The 16,906-nt window shown below is 32.4% G+C and overlaps 2 protein-coding genes across 5 annotated transcripts in view; one reads left to right on the forward strand and one right to left on the reverse strand.

The window, feature by feature from the left end:
- The window catches only part of LOC140436540 (phospholipase A1-like), a 234,149-nt gene that overhangs the window by 193,641 nt on the left and 23,602 nt on the right, over nt 1-16,906 (forward strand). The window contains exon 4 of the mRNA XM_072525442.1: nt 16,505-16,690. Coding sequence (XP_072381543.1) covers nt 16,505-16,690 — 186 coding nt within the window. The remainder of the gene's footprint in view (nt 1-16,504; nt 16,691-16,906) is intronic.
- The window catches only part of LOC140436536 (lactosylceramide 4-alpha-galactosyltransferase-like), a 46,374-nt gene that overhangs the window by 23,492 nt on the left and 5,976 nt on the right, over nt 1-16,906 (reverse strand). Inside the window, exon 2 of one of the 4 annotated variants that reach the window (XM_072525426.1) lies at nt 11,242-11,320. The exons of 1 other annotated variant lie outside the window; for it this stretch is intronic. The gene's annotated coding sequence lies outside the window, so the exon portion shown is untranslated. Of the gene's footprint in view, nt 1-3,298; nt 3,410-5,198; nt 5,341-11,241; nt 11,321-16,906 lie in introns of those variants that run through there. 2 more of the 4 variants (XM_072525425.1, XM_072525427.1) reach the window with 2 other exon arrangements.

A 16,906-nucleotide genomic window follows, 5' to 3' on the forward strand; every position in this document is an offset into this window, starting at 1 on the left:
CAAAAATTTGAACCTTCGATCTGAATAAGTGTTTTGATTTTCAAATTGATTCTTTAAAACTAAAAATAAATATTCTACCGAGAAAAAGACGTTGTTACGTAAAATCTTCGCCCGTAAAACCGACTTTACAGGCAACCGATTTTTTTTTTCATTTAGTAATTCATCTAGTATGTGTCTTAAATATACAGGAGAAAGTTGACGTAGCGTATATTTTTTTTGTGATACAATAATATTTGACTTAAATTTGTTATGAGTATAGCAAATAAAAATATACACAATATACACAATGTGTTTTTTAATTGCAATTTGTTTGTTTTGTAAAATATTTTTTAGTGTAAATAAGATAAAGTACATTGTTTATGTTTTTAAACTAAAATACTGATATTATAATGCAGTATCTTAATATTATTCTATTATTATTTTGCAAAGCAATTATAAGAAAGTTTAGATATGGGTAGTTACAAAAAATGGCTAAATATTATTATTATTTATAATATATATATATATATATATATATATATATATATATATATATATATATCTTGCACTTTAATTTCCGCGGGAACTATATGTGCTTTCTGTGGTTTACCGGGTTTGACTCCGCGTTGAATAATTTTGGTTTTGAGAAAAACCATTATTTTGACGACTTTTGTGCAAGGTCGCACTTTTTAAAAAATTGAAAGATCTTGAATTGAAGAAGGATACATAATTTAGAACAAAGAAATAAAAGTTCTTCGTTTTGAGAAGCTACTCGCTAACAGAATCAGCTTAGCAATTTTAAAGAGCGCACAAATAGAACTCACTGTATTCCTAGCTTATAGTTACTACACAGATCAAGTGCTCAGTCTTACCACACATAGAGAAGCTTTAAAAACTACTTTCTGAATATTATACCATGTAGCGGAGTTGCTAACCTAATAAACAATATGTCGTGTGATAGTTCTTTCCAAATAATAGCTGGTGGTCGCCAGATCAATGTGAGGAAATTGTAAAATGGTCTCTGTCAAGGATCGGTGCTTGCTCCAACCCTCTTCAAGCTGTATATATCTGACATACTTCGGACAATGGCAGAGAAATATGTATCTGATACAATAAAACAATAGAAGTTTTCTGTCAGCAACATACTCACAGAATATTTGGTAGATCTCGGTAAATATTTCAGTAACTAAAGGATCATTTCAAATAAGCAGAAAATGAGAGTTGAGAACTGCGCAAAAAATGGAGCGACAATCTTCCTTAGAGGTATTAATCTATCAATGAAAAAGCAGAACTGATAATAGCGAGGATAAACAAGAAGAAAACTTTAAAATATAAACAGGCTTTTTAAGTATTTTTTGCATAAATGGATGCTTTGTAGGGATTAAAAACAAAGAAACATCATTTCACAAGCTCGAATAAATGAACTTTGAAAAATTAAAGGCAAATATCGAGCACAATTTTAATAATCAAATCTTGCCCAAGTACTTTCGCTTTCTACAGCATCATCAGGGGCATTTCGTCAAATTTGGGCTATCCAGCAAGCGCAGAATGTATTAAACATGAAACTAAACATAAATTGTACATAACACTACACTAAAATAAGGACAAACAGTTTAAAATTATTTAAAAATTATTCTACGCTACATCCTTGTCGGCAACAGGAGAGAGAATGATCTCCTGAGAATGAATCTTACACAGTGGTTTCTAAGGGTTGAAAATTTGTATTAAAGTACAAATCATGATTGAATCTTTATTTTACTTAATTAAATTAGATTTTTAGATTCTCTATATACACATCTAATTTTCCTTCTGTGTTTTTGTCCTGTTCACAACATTATTATGCAGACGATACCCAACTCTATATGTCATTTTATCCAAATGAGTGTGATCAAGCGGTAAATGCAATAAATCATGACCTTCTTCAGCTGCAGATTTTTTCTCAAAATCATTGTTTAAAATTGAATACATCAAAAACTCAGGATATCATTTTTGGGAGGAATCTCCATAGGAAAATATTTTTAGAGAATTATGCCAATCGAATTATCTTAGGAAATGACAATTTAATTTTTAGCAAAAAGATTAAACGCCTTGGGGTTTGGTTCGACGAAGATTTAAGGTTTACATATCATGTAAGTATTTGTTTACAACGAGGTTACGCCGTTTTAAAATTACTGTATCAAAGCCGCAATTTATTAAGTAGGGCCACAAAGTCATTATTATGTAATGCTCTGGTACTATCAAAATTAAATTATTGTGACGTGCTTTACAATGCGTGTCTCACTGAATTTGATTCATGGAGAATACAGAAATTGCAAAATTCTTGTTTGCGTTTGATTTTTGGCATCAGGAAATTTCAAAGGATAAGTCATGTTTTCACTGTAGTCAAGTGGCTAAATATGAAAAATCGTCGGAAACTCCATGCTTTATGTTTTTACTATAAAATCATTCAAGAGAGAGTTCCACCATACCTGTACAATCGAATAACTTATAGGACGGACGTTCATAATCTTAATCTTAGACACAAGAATACCCTCACTTTACCTAAACATACAACATCCTTTTTTAAACGTTCATTTTCATATTCAATTGCTTGCAATATTAACAGTTTGTCCTACAATATTAAAAATCTGTCTAGAGTCAAGTTCAAGAGATTAAGTTATGAGCAGTTGTTAGCTGAACAGTAATTTAAAAATTTAAGAATTAAAAAAAGTAAATAGTTTATAATTTATAAATTTAATATGTACTTAATATTTTTATGTTTTATTGTAAATACAATTTCATTATTTAGATATAGTCTATCTATCCTATTTTCGGGGGGTTAGGTGGAAGAGCAGTTGTGTGCCGCTGTTGCACAGTGGTACACAAACTGAATCTCGCCCTACTGATATATTTCATTGTAAAGAAAATTTAATCTGTTGTTAATAAAGACATTTATTATTATTATTATTATTATTATAATGAATAAAACCCTTAAATGTGTGTTTTCCTATGTTTTCCGCTTAAGGGTGGTTTGATCCCCTTAAAAACAAAAAGAACACTTCGCACATATATACCTTTTGCAAAAGAAGATGAGACAATCTTAAATCCAAATTTTCAGCTAAATCCATGCAGTCTGACGTAATTGGAAGGTAAGGTACTATTTTCCGCCCGAGCTACTGGACTAATACATACAAAATTCAAATTCTAAACACACAATTACAAAAAATACCAAATAAAAATCAACTATTTGTACAACAGATAAGAGAAATACTTAAAAATGTAGAAGTATTTGCCAAAACTATCCCTTAACTTCTATTTTAAAAATTTAGTATTGCCTTACCTAAAGAAAAGATATAAATATAGAACTATATAACGCTTCCTTTGATACTAATCAAAAATTGAATTCGCGTGATTTATGATGCAACACTACTACTCTAATAGATAAGTGGTAATTTTGCGGTGATATAAAATGTAAATTTATCAGAATATGAATGCAAATCATTATCAACTTATATCTACAAAAAGGAAACAAACTTATAACTAACAAAGTATAAAGCTGAAGTACCTTGTTCGATTATCAGAAACGAAAAAGAGTATGGGTGAGTCCAATTTAGTATTCAAAAAACGGTATATCTTCTAAGAGATCTAAAGGGTCAACAGGAAATTAGATAATTTCTTGGGGTGGACAACAGCTTTCATGAATCTTTGGATAATCTTAAAAATTTTCGTACCATCTTCGTTCGTCTGAAGATAGACTTGACGTCATGCTTTGCTAAAATTTTACTGATTCGATCTATCTTCTTCTTCAAGTGCCATCTCCGCGGCGGAGGTCGGCAATCATCACAGCTATTCGGACTTTTGAGACGGCGGCTGCTCTGAAAAGTTCATTTGATGTACATCCGTACCACACTCTCAGGTTGCGCAGCCATGACATTCTACGCCTTCCTATGCTTCTCTTTTCTTGGATCTTTCCCTGCATAATCAGTTGGAGCAAGGTGTATTTTTCTCCACGTGTAATATGTCCGAGATATTCTAATTTTCTTGTTTTTATGTATTTTGTATTTAAAATTTCCATTTCTTTGTTCATCCTTCCCAGAACCTCTTTGTTTGTGACGTGTGCTGTCCATGATATTTTCAGAATTATTATGTATACCCACAGCTCGAATGGTTCCAGTTTTTTCATTGATGTCGCATTCAAGGTCCAAGATTCCATTCCATAAAATAAAGTCGAAAAAACATAGCACCTCGCCAACTTAACTCTTAGTTCCAGTTTTAAATCCCTGGTACATAGCACTCTTCTCATTTTGTTGAAATTTGCTCTAGCCTTTTCTATTCTTATTTTCTTATTCGATCTATACTATTTTTAATTTACAGTAGGTCACTTAAAATCTCTAGAGCATGACTATTTTCTCTTCATACTTTTTCGGGTTGGTTCAATTCTTTCCTCAAATAGTCAGGTTCACATATTCGGATAGCACGATATATTATGATATTGTGTTTCTTTATTCTTTATTTCAATGGCCAATTAAATCTTAGGATTTAAAGTTTGTAAGTAGGTAGTAAGTTGAAAATAGCATCTCAAAATAGTTGGAACGAAACTTCTACGGAACACTCTGTCTCTCTCTTTCTCTCTCTCTCTCTCTCTCTCTCTCTCTCTCTCTCTCTCTCTCTCTCTCTGTCTCTCTCTCTCTCTTTCTCTCTCTCTCTCTTTCTCTCTCTCTCTCTTTCTCTCTCTCTCTCTTTCTCTCTCTCTCTTTCTCTCTCTTTCTTTCTCTCTCTCTTTCTCTCTCTCTTTCTCTCTCTCTCTCTCTCTCTCATCAGTCCTGACTCCCCGGACGGAGTTTAGTGGTCATCGTGTCCATTGTCTTAAAAAAAAATTTCGTTGGTAGGTAACTTTTTCAATAACAATGTTTGTGATAAAGCAGAAAATATTACCTACTATTTAACCGACATGATTGCATAAATTATTTACAAAAATAGATAGTCTTCAAATGACAATTTATAAAGTATTTAAACGGCATTTAAAATTCGTTGGAATTATGACAATAAATCCACTAAATGATTATTTATGAATTATTTTTCAAAATTTTAAACTTTAAATCGCTCTCGTGTAAAGTTCGTCAAATGGCTCTTGATAATTTTTGCTTTGCAGTCGTCGATATATATTCATAAAAAGGAACGACTCAAAACCAAGAATAAAACAAGCTTTACCACTCAAATACAGTAACTATTATACTTACAACTAACTTTTATCACATGGTTTAAATTTCTTCTAACAAAAGAACCAGTTCCGTTCATACTTAACTACATATTAACTAAATGTTATTCATTACCATAAAAAAGTCCACATTACCACCGGTCTTATCTTTTCACCTTATCTATATAAAGAATACATTGGGCTTAGTGTTTCGCTTATTTACACTTTATTTTTATATATTCTTTGTGGTATGGTGCCAATTTTATTGGATATGAAGGAAACAACTACAATTTAGCATTTAGTTACGCATTTTCTCAGCTTTTTTCGAAGTCAAATCAAGATGCTAGGTCTGGATGATATTACTTATCGCTAACAATGTTTATTTTCTTTAAAACAATTCTTATTTGTTCAATTTTTCGTCATTTAATATAGCCAGAGAAAAACCGAACACAGAGAAGCGACAGTCCTTTGAAGTTACGTGGCCAAGCCGCCAATGACAGCTAATAACCAGAAAATTAATAGTCAGTGGGCATATCACACAATATAAATTCTTAAGAGCGTAGGCGCAAAATTTCGGGCCAATGTTTTTTAAATGCATTCATTTTTTTCGAATCCTGAAAAAACTAATAAGTATTTTTGAAAAATTTAAACGCAGAATGAAAGACTAAATTATTACTGAGGGCCGAAAGTCCCTGAAAACTTCTATAATGTTTATTTTAATAAGTTACAGGGGTGAAAAAAAAAGAGAAAATTTAGTGTGATTTTTAATTTCAAATATCTCATTCAAAAAAACTTTTTGTTTATTCTAAGGGACTTTCGGCCTTCGGTAATAATGTAATCTTTCATTCTGTGTTTAAATTTTTCAAAAATATTTGTTAGTTTTCTCAGGATTCGAAAAAAATGATTGTATTTAAAAAGCATTGGCCCGAAATTTAGCGCCTACGCTCTTGCGAAACAAAGAAATTACTAAAAATCTTAAAATTACAACAGAACAAGACTTCAAAATTGCAAAAACATGGTTGCAAATAAAGAAACTTACATTAAATTATGAAAAAACTAAATAGGTACTCATCTACTTTTTGCTATATACAAAAGTTGTCTGCCAATTTTTAATTCGTTAAATATAAATAACAAAGATCATTGAAGGTACTGCGTCATGCGCCAATGTTTTTCTTCTATTTCCTTTTACAATAACATTATCTTCAAAATGCAGTTCACAAATCCTATAATTATTATAAAGTGAATCCATTTTGAATAACAAATCTTCTCGTCTGCAAGCTTCTATCCACACTCTATCCGCACTACAAATTTTTAACAGAACAAATTTTAAACAAAGAACTTTTTCTGTATTTATAAATAATACTTTATTACTTACAACTATAAGAGTATTAGTATATTCTAAGTATATTGTAAGTAATGAAATATTTAACTTTTGTCAATATCTAATCTTAATAAATTTACAGTTTTCTCCTGACTAAGTCACAAAAATGTCACTACATATTGAGGTATGCAACAAATAAAGTTTTAATATTTTTTATTTGTAATTCCCATTTAAAACTCTTAAATATTTTGTGTACTTCGATCCATATATTTGATCTTTTTTATTTATATTTAACGAATTAAAAATTGGCAGACAACTTTTATATATAGCAAAAAGTAGATGAGTACCTATTTAGTTTTTTCATAATTTAATGTAAGTTTGTTTATTTGCAACCATGTTTTTGCAATTTTAAAGTCTTGTTCTGTTGTAATTTTAAGATTTTCCCAATTATCGGTCTAACTATGTTTCCAACAATTTTTAGTTTGAGCATTTTAGTAATTTCTTTGTTTCGTTTAAGAGCGTAGGCGCAAAATTTCGGGCCAATGCTTTTTAACATTTTTTTGGAATCCTGAGAAAACTAACAAATATTTTTGAAAAATTTAAACACAGAATGAGAAAGATTACATTATTACCGAGGGCCGAAAGTCCCTTAGAATAAACAAAAAGTTTTTTTGAATGAGATATTTGAAATTAAAAATCACACTAAATTTCCTCTTTTTTTTTCACCCCTGTAACTTATTAAAATAAACATTATAGAAGTTTTCGGGGACTTTGGCCCTCAGTAATAATGTGGTCTTTCATTCTGCGTTTAAATTTTTCAAAAATACTTAGTAGTTTTTTCAGGATTCGAAAAAAATGAATACATTTAAAAAACATTTGCCCGAAATTTTGCGCCTACGCTCTTAAATCAAATATTCTCGTGTATAAAACCCTCTATATATTTTTATTTCCTAAAAATACTATATTCGTATTGTTGTCTTCGAGCGCGCTGACACCCGGCCACCATCTGTTGATTTTTTAACCTGAGCCTTCGGAGACTTGCGTCTTTCAATAAAAGAAATAGCACTGACACCAAATTTAATGTTTTCATTTTGAACTATCCTTTGGCAGACCAAAGTTTATTTTTTATAGCTCGGACAGACACGTCGGCGTCGGCTTACTGTTCGAAAGTCAAACCAATACTATTATGTAATAACTAATAATAATTACAAAGCAATAGTAATTACCTGTTATTATTCTTAGGAAATCTAAATAAACCTTTTCCTGTCACAGATGAACATCCGCGAATCGCACAAATATATCCAGACATTTTAAATATAAATTAAACTTTTAACTATAAACTATAACTATAAACTTATATATTTAACTATAACTATAAACTATAACCTTTTAACTATAAATAAATTATATAAATGGTCAAATGCACTTGTTGTGTCGAGTATATGTGACGCCTACGGACTATCGAAAACAACCAGACTTAAAGAATAAGCACGTGTTTTTGACAGTTAAACAACCAGAATCGGGCATGCGTATACAAAAATTGTACACGCTTTTGGTCCGCTGTGTCGCTTCTATGTGTGTTCGGTTATTCTATGATATAACTCAGACCAAAAAAACTGGCATTTGTAATGTCTAACAGGTCTTTTTGTACAAAATAATATTGTTTTCACGTTTATATATATATATATATATATATATATATATATATATTAAATGGCCAAATATATGGCCTAGGAGGACAAATTCGTTAAACTTCCCGTGTTCGAATCGGTATCAATAAAGTGTTATGATCATTTCAGCCTATCCCAGCCTCATCAGACACTTGGGCTGATACAAATTCAAACTCGGAAATTCCAACGAATGTCTCCCAAAACTTCACTACGACAGTAGTTAGCTTACAAAGGCGCCACCTGCTTTGGCGGCCGTGAACGAAAATGATATGATAATATCGTTTTCTGTCTCCTCTGCGCTATGCGAAATGTGTATATGCGCTATGTATATATATATATATATATATATATATATATATATATAATTCATATCAGGTAAGCTGAACATTTGAAATGTGTAACAGGTCTTTTCGTACAAAATATTATTGTTTTTATGTTTATATATTATAGTTCAGACATGTAGTCTACCGTTCTTGGTTCAGACCAGGAAAACTGGACATTTTTAATGTCTAACAAGTGTTTCCCTACAAAATTATACTATTTTCACGTTTATACAGGGTGTTTCAAAAAGATATGTCATAAATTAGATCACGCATTCCGGGCACAAAAATAAATTGATTGAATCCAACTTACCTTAGTACAAAAGTGTACACAAAAAAAGTTACAGTCCTTTGAAGTTACAAAATAAAAATTGTTTTTTGCATTATCTCCTAAACTACTTGACATTTTGTAATAAAAATGGACACGTTACATTCTTGTTCAGAAAGCATTTTTCATACAAAAGAAACAACAAAATCTAAGCGCACAGAAAAAATTTAAGGGGGGTGTGCAGCCCTAAATCCCTCAAACTTTTGAGTCCGTTCAAATCAAATGAATTTTGTGGCATCATTAGTTTAACAAATTATTTATAAAATTTTTTTGCCTCTTATCACTTTTTCGAAAAACTAGTTTTTTCCTTGTTGGCCATAAAATTACAATTAGTTTCTACGGATACAATAATTACAAACAGTTCCATCAATAATTGTCAATAATTTGAAGCTATCATTTATTGTGTGAATAAGATTAATATTAAAAATTTTGATATTACAATGGCCTACACATTTCAGGAAATAGCAGATATGCATTTAACTTTGGATAAGTTGGATCAGATTAAATTATGATTTTAATAAACTATTGGGAATATCGTAGGTGAGTGTCAATGAAATAGTGCAGCAGCCGCAAGGCGTTATGCAGTAAAATACCCCAATCGAAATACACCCGATAGACGATTATTTCTGACCATTGATCGTCGTTTGCGGGAAACGGGTACATTCCAACTGCAAGTTGCTGGCAATAGTGGTCGTCCAATAATGGATGCAAATGATGAAGACATTTAAGAAATCATTCAAGAAGTCCCTGGAACAAGTACAAGGGTAATAGCTGCTCAACTAAATGTTCCTCACGTAAGGGTTTGGAGGCGTTTGAAGGATCAGCTGCTTAAACCCTATCACTTAACATTGGTTGAAGATTATCCTAAAAGGATTGGATTTTGCGATTGGTTGTTAATGGAAAACACTCGAAATGTTAATTTTATTAGAATTATTTTGTTTACCGACGAGGCTACCTTCAGTAGAAATGGAATAACAAACGCCAAAAAATGACTCATCACCAAAGGACTTTCAAAGTTAATGTTTGGGCAGGAATTGTGGATAACAATCTAATAGGTCCAGTATTTCTTCCCAACAATTTAAACGGTGATACTTATTTGCAGTTTTTGGCAAACGATTTACAAGAGTATTTGGAAGAAGTGAATATTGCAATAAGGCAAAATATGTGGTTTCTACAAGATGGCGCTCCACCGCATTACAGTAATGAAGTACGGGAATACCTTTGCAGGCAGTATCCTGGTCGGTGGATTGGAAGGAGTCGTGACGCACCTATTTCTTGGCCACCCAGAAGTCCAGGTCTTAACCCCATGGACTTTTGCTTCTGGGAGTTTATGAAACAGAAAGTGTATTTTGTAACAATAGGGGACAAATAACAATTGAGGGTTAGAATAATTGAAGCTGCAAATCAATTTTGTCAGAAAAATATGATTTTTCAGCTCATTCGGTCTTCCTTATTAAAACGATACCGAATGTGTATTGAAGAAAATGGGGGTTATTTTGAACATTTATGAATTAAATATATGGATATGAATTAAAAAGACTTGATAAGGAAAGCGCAGCAACAAGTGGTGGAACATTAAAATTATTGACACTGGATTTACAGAAATGTCTGCCAACGCCTGTTCTAAGTAACCAGCAGAGTTTTTATAATCTCAAGTTATGGACATACCATTATACGATTTCGACACTTCAAGTAATGTTACGTCTTGCATGATATGGGATGAATCAAAGTCTGGATATGGAGCAAACGAAATGGCTTCGGGCCTTTTGGGGTGGACTGAAGCTATAAATGAAAATGTAGCTCTGTGTGGTCTGACAACTGCCCATCCCAGAACAGAAATGTGATAATGGTCATGCTTTACTTTTGGATACTTCACAAGTATCCACAGATAAAAATTATAAATCACAAGTTTTTGTTAAGTGGTCATACTCATTTAGAAGTGGACAGTGATCATTCTCTTATTGAAACAAAACGAAAGAAAACACCTTTTTTAAAAAATCATGACTTCCTGGGACTGGCAGCAGCTAGCACGACTTTGCTGTCGTTCTAAAACATTCAATGTAATTAATTTTAAGTGAACAACACTCATGATCCGTTGAGTTTCGTTTTTCGTTAATTTTGTTCACTCATTTTGTTTTACAGATATGACTTGTTTATTTTATTTAATTAAATAAAAAGAAGTGTTCTTGACTAAATTTTGTTTCATTTATCGTATTATCTCCAGATTATTTATTATTTATAAAAAAATAAATATTGTATGCTAAACATACAGTTTGAGCAAATCACAATAATACATATATATATATATATATATATATATATATATATATATATATATATATATATATATATATATATATATATATATATATTATCAAAAAATCTGTGATATATATTATTAAGCAACGTAAACTAGATAATACTACATGTAATACTTAAAAACGTACCTCATCTACTTTCCTTTAAAAAAACTGTTATTTTTCATTAAGGTAGTACTTCACTACATCTAACTGGAATATATTAAACCTAAACAAAACAGAAAACGTCACTTACTGGGACTGTAAAATTGCTCGATATAATTATTATTATCACTTGTAGCATATATGAATAATTTTAACGAATATTTGTATTCACTTAACATATCTTATATTCAATTAACATACTTATAATAAGGTAACGTAAGTAAATTTAAAAGGCCGGGTAAATATTGTTTATTATTTTACTACTTGGGCTATTACTTATTTATTTTATAGGACCATAAAATTAATTGTCGATACCATGAAAATATTACTACAAAGAAACTTAAACTAAGGTCCCTTAGGTCAGGAGTCAGCAACCAGCGGCCCTTGAGCCTTCTCCTTGCGGCCCGTGAATGATTAATAAACGAAGAAAAGGCATGCGTAATATTTTTAATTATTTAAATTACATAGCAAAACTAAAATCTGTGAGATACCCTGTGGTTTCTCATAACTTTTTCTAATACAAGTTTAAACAGCGTGCATAATCATTTCCTTGCCGCAGACTTCTGTTGGTTGTAAATAATTCTGAAACATCCCCCTGTACCTGCACTTTACATTCAACTTTCCTCATTGTCATTTTAGTTAATTTTAATAAACCTTTTGATTTTCCAAATTCGATCATAGTACTCATACAACAGTATCGTACTCTGCATTAAAATCTACGAAGATATAATGGCAGTCTTTGTTGTACTAATATTTGTCTGATATATGTGATCTGTTTGTATGTCTGATGTATGTAGATCTATTTTTCAAAAAGCCTCTGTAGTAGGATCCTATTTTATGCCAGTCGTTCGTTAAGTATCAGGGACAAAATTTTGTATCCCATGAACTGATTTTGTAAATTCCTTTACAAAATATGTACCCAACTGCAAACCGTTTGTATTGGTTTTCTTGCCTAAATAAGGAATAGCATCGATCATATACTTCGAAGAGCTGTCACACGTCACACCGATTTTGAGACCAAAGGTAAATGGAAAACTAACACAGTATATACCAGTATAAAGCGGAGTCAGACAAGGTGACTCGTTAAGCCCACTTCTCGTTAGTATAATAATGGATGAAATACGCCGCATTAATCGCCGAAACAGAAGACGAGCTCCAAAGATTAACACAAATCTTCAATACAACAGTCTTCTTCTTCTTTATGTGCCGTCTTCTACCGAAGGTTGGCGACCATCAAACGATAGGTTTCTCTGTTTTGTGTCGCATGTATTATGTTCGCAGCAAACCTCTTCTACCCTCAATCTTGCCTTCCACGATAAGCTGTCGCAGACTGTACTTATCATTACGGAACACATGACCCAGGTATGACGCTTTTCTCCTTTTAACAGTTGTTAACAATTCCACCTCTTTACCCATTCATCCTAATACCTCTGTGTTGGTCACTCTGTCTGTCCAATGTATTCTCAGTATGCGCCGATACAGCCACATTTCTAGAGCCGCTAACTTCTTTGTAGTTGCTGCTGTTAACGTCCACCGTCCGAAATGCTACGTAGAGAGTACGTAGCATTTCGTAGCGCTATCGGAGGTTAAGGCTTAGGTGGCGGTTGCTTAAGAGCTTTCTCATTTTGATGAATTCGGATCTGGCTATTTCAATTCGGATCTTAATCTCTACGTCTGGGTCCCACTTATCATTTACTATATATCCCAGATATTTAAAACGGTGTATTTTCTCAATACGTTCGGCTTTAATATTCAAGTCGATATGTTGAATGTTCTTTTTACTGATCACCATAAATTTAGTTTTCTTTCTATTGATTTTCAGTCCAAATTGGTTGCCAGTTGTATTTACTCTATTTAGCATCATCTGTAAATCTTCGATGTTGTCGGCCAGTATAACAGTATCATCTGCATATCGAAAATTACTTATTGGTACGCCATTAATCTTGATGCCCTCGTTGTACTCTTCCAGTGCCTCTAGAGATATTTGTTCCGTGTACAGGTTGAAAACCAGTGGCGAAAGAATACAGCCCTGTCTAACCCCTCTCGAAATGGTTACGTTTTCACTCACCATATGTCCATTCTTCATGTGGGCTGTTTGATTCCAATATAGATTTTTTATAATCTGGATGTCCTTAGTGTCAAGTCCTGTAAGATGTAATAGTTCTATGAGTTTGTCATGTTTGATAGTATCGAATGCTTTCTCATAGTCGATAAAACAGGCGTAGACATCTTTCTGTTGATCCAGACATTTTTGAATCAAGACTTGTATTGCAAAGAGCGGCTCTCGAGTTCCAAAACCGCATCTAAAACCGAACTGTGCTTTACTTATGCTGTGTTCTAATTTTGCTCGTATTCTGGAATGGATAATACGCAAGAATACTTTAAGGGTGTGACTCATTAAACTTATAAGGCGATATTCACTACACGTCTTAGAATTCGATTTCTTGGGAAGGGGCACGAATGTAGATTTCAACCAGTCCGATGGAATTTGACCAGTATCGTATATCTTATTAAATAGTTCCAATACTACATTCAGGTTGTTCTCGTTAAAAACTTTTAAAAATTCGACTGATATTTCATCGCATCCTGTTGCTTTCCCATCTTTCGTTTGATTTATAGCTTTTATCACCTCACTTTTAAATATTTTTGGTCCATTCAGATCAAGAGTGTTCGTAGAAATATGACGATAATCCCTAAACAAATCTTTTATGTAATTTTCCCAAGTCTGTAACTGTTCTTCTTTATCTACAATAAGTTTATTGTTCTCGTCTATTAACCTATCAAACTGTTTTTTCTTGTAAGTATAAGTAAACTTCTTGATTTTTTTATGCATATTAAAACTATCGTGTCTTCGTTCCAGCTCTTCTATATCTTGACATTTTTCTTGTAACCATTTCTCTTTGGATTATTTTATCTTTCTGCTGACAGTTCTATCCAATTCTTTATATTGTTCGGGATTATTCTTATTTTCCCTCCTTCTTTCAACAAGGTGTAATATTTCATCTGTCATCCATTCGTTCTTCTTCTTCCGCTCGTAGTCACCAACGACTTCTTTCGCACCGTTGCATATAGCGTCCCTTAAGTTGATCCAGTCTCTTTCAATATCATTAGTATTGGTTGTTAAAGCAACATTACTATTAATGCTATTAATTAATACAACAGTCAAGAAATACAATATGATAATATCAGCAAAAAAAACCAAATTTATGACAACATCTAAATACCCACTACGATGTAAAATCGAAATTGGTGGGAAAATAATAAAGCAGGAAGCAAGGTTTAGATATCTGGGAATAGATATAACTAGTTAGGGAGATGTTGAAGAAGAAGTACGACAAAACAAGCTTAAAAGCAAGTAAAGCGGCGGGATCTCTTAATGACACAATCTTTAAGAACAAACATCCAAGACAAGACACAAAAACAAGAATCTATAAAGCAGCAATTAGGCTTATATTAACATACACGGCGAAGACAAGACCTGACATATCTAAAACGAGACGACTACTAGAAACAACAGAGATGAAAATACTCCGGGGAAAAGTCTTTTGGATAGGGAGAGAAGCGAAAACATAAGAAGAGCATGCAATATAGAAGACATAAATGGATGGGTGACAAAACAGAAACAGGAGTAGAACGAACACATTAGCAGAATGGCAGAAGATAGGATAGTACGAAGAGCACGAGATAAGTCACCAAATGGACCAAGAAGTATTGGCAGACCAAGAAAAAGAAGGTGCGATAATTTAGATTTAATTATTTAAATAATAAAGAATTAGGTTTATAGGTAAATACATTCGAAAACGGCAACGTCCTCGAAATCCTACTAACCGTTTATCACTAGTCAGATAGGATGAAGGTGTATATGATTCTCTGCAGATGGTAATAAAAATATCCCATATTTAGCGTATATGCGCAAAGTGATCATCATGCTGCCATTCTTTTCGTGTTTCCTTTTCTTCAAACCTAGGACATTTTATGAGATATTTGAAACGCTGACCACTCATGCAGGCCTGATAAAATTTACTATCAAACATATTTATATTTCATGGATAGATGACGGTCTTTATTTGCTGCAGACATTATCAAAATTGTCAATAAAGCTTTTAGCTCATTTTAACTCATGTAAGAAATATTAGCACGACTGGCATATTTTTTAGATTGTCTTGTAATTTCAATATTCGAGTGTAACAAAGTACGACATTATATGTCATTTGAAAAAAAGGATTCTTCAACTTTTGTGTGTTTTTGGCATTTCCTTTGGAACCAGCTCTAAAATGAATAATATTTCAATAAACTGAGAAATAGTGGCGTTCTCATCTATGTTCCAGGTCCGCCAGGCCCGTCCCCGTTACCTGCCATGGTCTATACAATATACCTGTCTCCTAAACACAACTTTTCACTGTTTTCTATAAACTAGTATCTATTGGTTAACTCTGCAATAACAACACGACATAGGTCCGATGCCTTCGAATGTAGATACACAACTGGAATCTACCAAAAAACTGCCAAAAATTAATATTTTTTGGGAGAGGTCTGAAAAGGCTAAAACCACTTTGACAGTTGCTCATAGACCTGGTTTTGAATGTTATAAAGTTAAAAAGGAACCACTTGGGAATTAAAGTGGAGGGACAATGGAGTGACAAAGGAGTGACAAAAAAGCCTAAAATTAAAAACGAATCCAGTTTACTTGTTTCATAGTCTTATTACTAGAGCAATTTACTTTCGTACTTCTTATGCTGCATAGTAGAGTGGATTATTGGGAGTGTCTAGCGATAATTCAACAGTTACAAATTCGTGAAATACAGAATAGAGTAAATTTTGTATCGAAATGAGAATCAAAAACTACAAAGTGTTACAATGAAATGAATAAAAGGGAAATGTCAAAAAATACTTAGTGGAATTCAATAAACATGTATTAAAATTAACTAAATAAAATTAAAATATAATGAGAGAACCGAATTTCGTAATGCGATTTAAACAAAAGTACCCATTAGCTTTTTTACTTTCATATAAGTACATTCCATGAGAAAGTGTAATTATCTATTGCCATTGTATTTCCAACAAGAAATTACAAGATTAAAGTTGTAATGTTAATCTGGAATAAATGCTAATCTGGAAAACCAAAAGATAGAGGTCTTACTTGAAGCAAAACTGCACACAATTAATAGAATTAGAATAATTAATGTTATTTATGATTTACCGTACTTACTAAGTATACAGTGACACTCATTAAAAATAATTTTTTCAGGTTTAGATCCTGCTCTACCATTTTTTGCAACGTTTAACAATGACTGGAAGTTGGATTCTAGTGATGCCTCATTCGTAGACGTAATTCACACCAGTGCCGGCTCGTTCGGGAAACTGGAAGCGCTGGGAGATGCAGATTTTTATTTAAACGGAGGATCTTTGCAGCCGTTTTGTTATTCGGCAAAGTGTGAGTATAACTTTTTTTATCACCGGAATCAAATATTTTATCTGAGTCTTCTGATTCGTCAATTTTTGGCTTGTATAAGTTTGCCTATTCTCTGTCTTTGGATTTAACTGGTTTGAGGTTTTCTTTTTTATTTTTCTTAGCCTTTACATTTTGTTTCAATCTGTTTCTTGCCTTAACCGAAGTAATTACCTCTGCTCCAAAACAGACATGGTTATA

Source organism: Diabrotica undecimpunctata, chromosome 3 (assembly GCF_040954645.1).
Source record: "Diabrotica undecimpunctata isolate CICGRU chromosome 3, icDiaUnde3, whole genome shotgun sequence".
NCBI lineage: Eukaryota > Metazoa > Arthropoda > Insecta > Coleoptera > Chrysomelidae > Diabrotica > Diabrotica undecimpunctata.